Source organism: Penaeus monodon, chromosome 22 (genome assembly GCF_015228065.2).
Source record: "Penaeus monodon isolate SGIC_2016 chromosome 22, NSTDA_Pmon_1, whole genome shotgun sequence".
NCBI lineage: Eukaryota > Metazoa > Arthropoda > Malacostraca > Decapoda > Penaeidae > Penaeus > Penaeus monodon.
Genome location: NC_051407.1, coordinates 1,094,644 through 1,096,555, shown reverse-complemented (window position 1 = coordinate 1,096,555; position 1,912 = coordinate 1,094,644). Strand labels below are relative to the sequence as shown.

General features: G+C 32.8%; 1 protein-coding gene across 2 annotated transcripts in view; it reads left to right on the top strand.

Annotated features, from left to right (window-relative positions):
* The window catches only part of LOC119586806, a 9,968-nt gene that overhangs the window by 645 nt on the left and 7,411 nt on the right, over window positions 1–1,912 (top strand). For both annotated transcript variants that reach the window (XM_037935529.1, XM_037935528.1), the window contains exons 2-3: window positions 788–883; window positions 1,800–1,906. In XM_037935529.1, the coding sequence (XP_037791457.1) occupies window positions 788–883; window positions 1,800–1,906 (203 nt within the window). The remainder of the gene's footprint in view (window positions 1–787; window positions 884–1,799; window positions 1,907–1,912) is intronic.

Sequence of the window (1,912 nt, the reverse complement as noted above, 5' to 3'; positions counted from 1 at the left end):
AATGATGTTTTGAATTTCCCATGGATATGTCATCCTTTACAATCTGATTCTTATGTTACTTTTTATGGTGCTGGGAGGAATGGTTGTTGGTGCTCTAGAATCTAAGAATTTTGCCATCGTTCTTGTATATTTATGACATTCGTGGCAGAAATGGGATTGAAGGAACTATGTTCGAATCTTGTGTTGTGTTAGATAGTAGGATCAGATTTTTTAGCTGTGCTGTTTAAACGTTATTTTCAGCAAAACCAAGGCATTGTTATTTGTTTTTGAATATTAATTATTAGCTGAATATAGGTAGTGAATATTAGGTTTATTATCCCCTAATATCTTGTTTGTAACCATTGTGGTTTACTGCTGTTTTAGAGAGAGTATTATATATCAGTGTAGATGAACTGTTTTCCTATGTCCTTTTATTGATTTGCATAAGATGTAGATAGTTTCAAATAATTAATCTTGTACTGTAAGTGTCATTCAGTTGTTCAGGAAATTTATCTTGAATTTAGTATTAAGAGTGAATGGGAAAATCGGCCTTAATCATTTGCACCTTGATACCAATTTAGGGACTAAGAAGATATCTGTCCCCTCTCATTCATCTGAACTTTTAAGGTTGATGTGGACAGCATTGTATGTGAATGTGTTAGCATGGAAATACAAAATGTGTATTTGTGGGTATATATAATATATATGTCTGTAAGTTTCTGTTAGTGGGATGAAAATGTGTGTAAATTTAAGGTGTAAATCATTTGAAAGAAAAATAGAAGATCGTTTATCTACTACTTAATTGCAGAACTAGTCCACTGTGGTGTCATTCTGAATGGATCGGAGACGCTGGAAGAAGCAGGAATCACCTCGGGTGCTATGATTCACTGTCTTCCCAAAAAAGGTTAGTTGGCCTCCTCATCATTACTGATGAAGATTTAAAGCAATATCCAGCTTATTCATCTTTTAGTTTTTAAATTTTTTATAAATGTTGAAATTGTTCATTCATTGGGTACATTTTCTACTGTCTAGATATCTCACTTTTTAGTGGATGTGTTGATTTTTTTTTCTTTTTATTCACAAAGAAGTTAAGAGATATATAATTAGAATGTAAGTAAATTCAGTACTATGTATGTATCAGTTATGGTAACATAGTGTAGTAAGTGCTGTAGTCTAGTTGATAAAAAAATAATTAACCAGTCATTGTTTAATTTAAACTGCCCATAATTACTGTAGGTATTGCAGTCACTTTGAACCTCATGTGAAAGAAATTGTATGGAGGTGGGTAGTTTTACTTTTTTCATTTTGTAGGCTGGCTTGCAAATTTAATTGATTTTTGCATATTAACAGTTCAGCCATTCAGTATAGGACACAAGAGGTTTCATAGTGATACAAGTATATTAACTCAAAAGTCATTATATCTCAGTTGTGTATAATTTCTTTTGCTCAGCCAGTACTATTTTGTAATGAATTTACTATTCATTTTGCTTACATCATTCTGTGTACATTGTAATTTACATTACTGGAGTAGTGCCAGTCAATCAGATGAAATACTGTAAATTCCAGTCATTTTGAGTCTTCTGATGCTGACATTCCAGTCAGTCAGCTGCTCCAATTTTGGATCAGTTGCAGCCAGAAGTGTCAGTCTTTCCAATGTCAGATATCTTTTTTATGTGAATGACCTAAATAGTTACTCAGTATTTCTTTTTTTTTATAACTCTTGTGTGAATGGAAAAATGTTATGTCACATTACTATTCTTATTAGATTCAGTGAATTTTAGTAGAAACGAATACACTGCAATTATGTTTTTTTTTTTCAGAGGATCCTGTAACTGTGGCCGTCCCATTAAGCCTCCCTGAAGTGCAGACATTACTGGTGTCTCTGAGAAATGTTGCCGCTCACCCAAATTTCCGTGCTTTTATACAAGTAGGA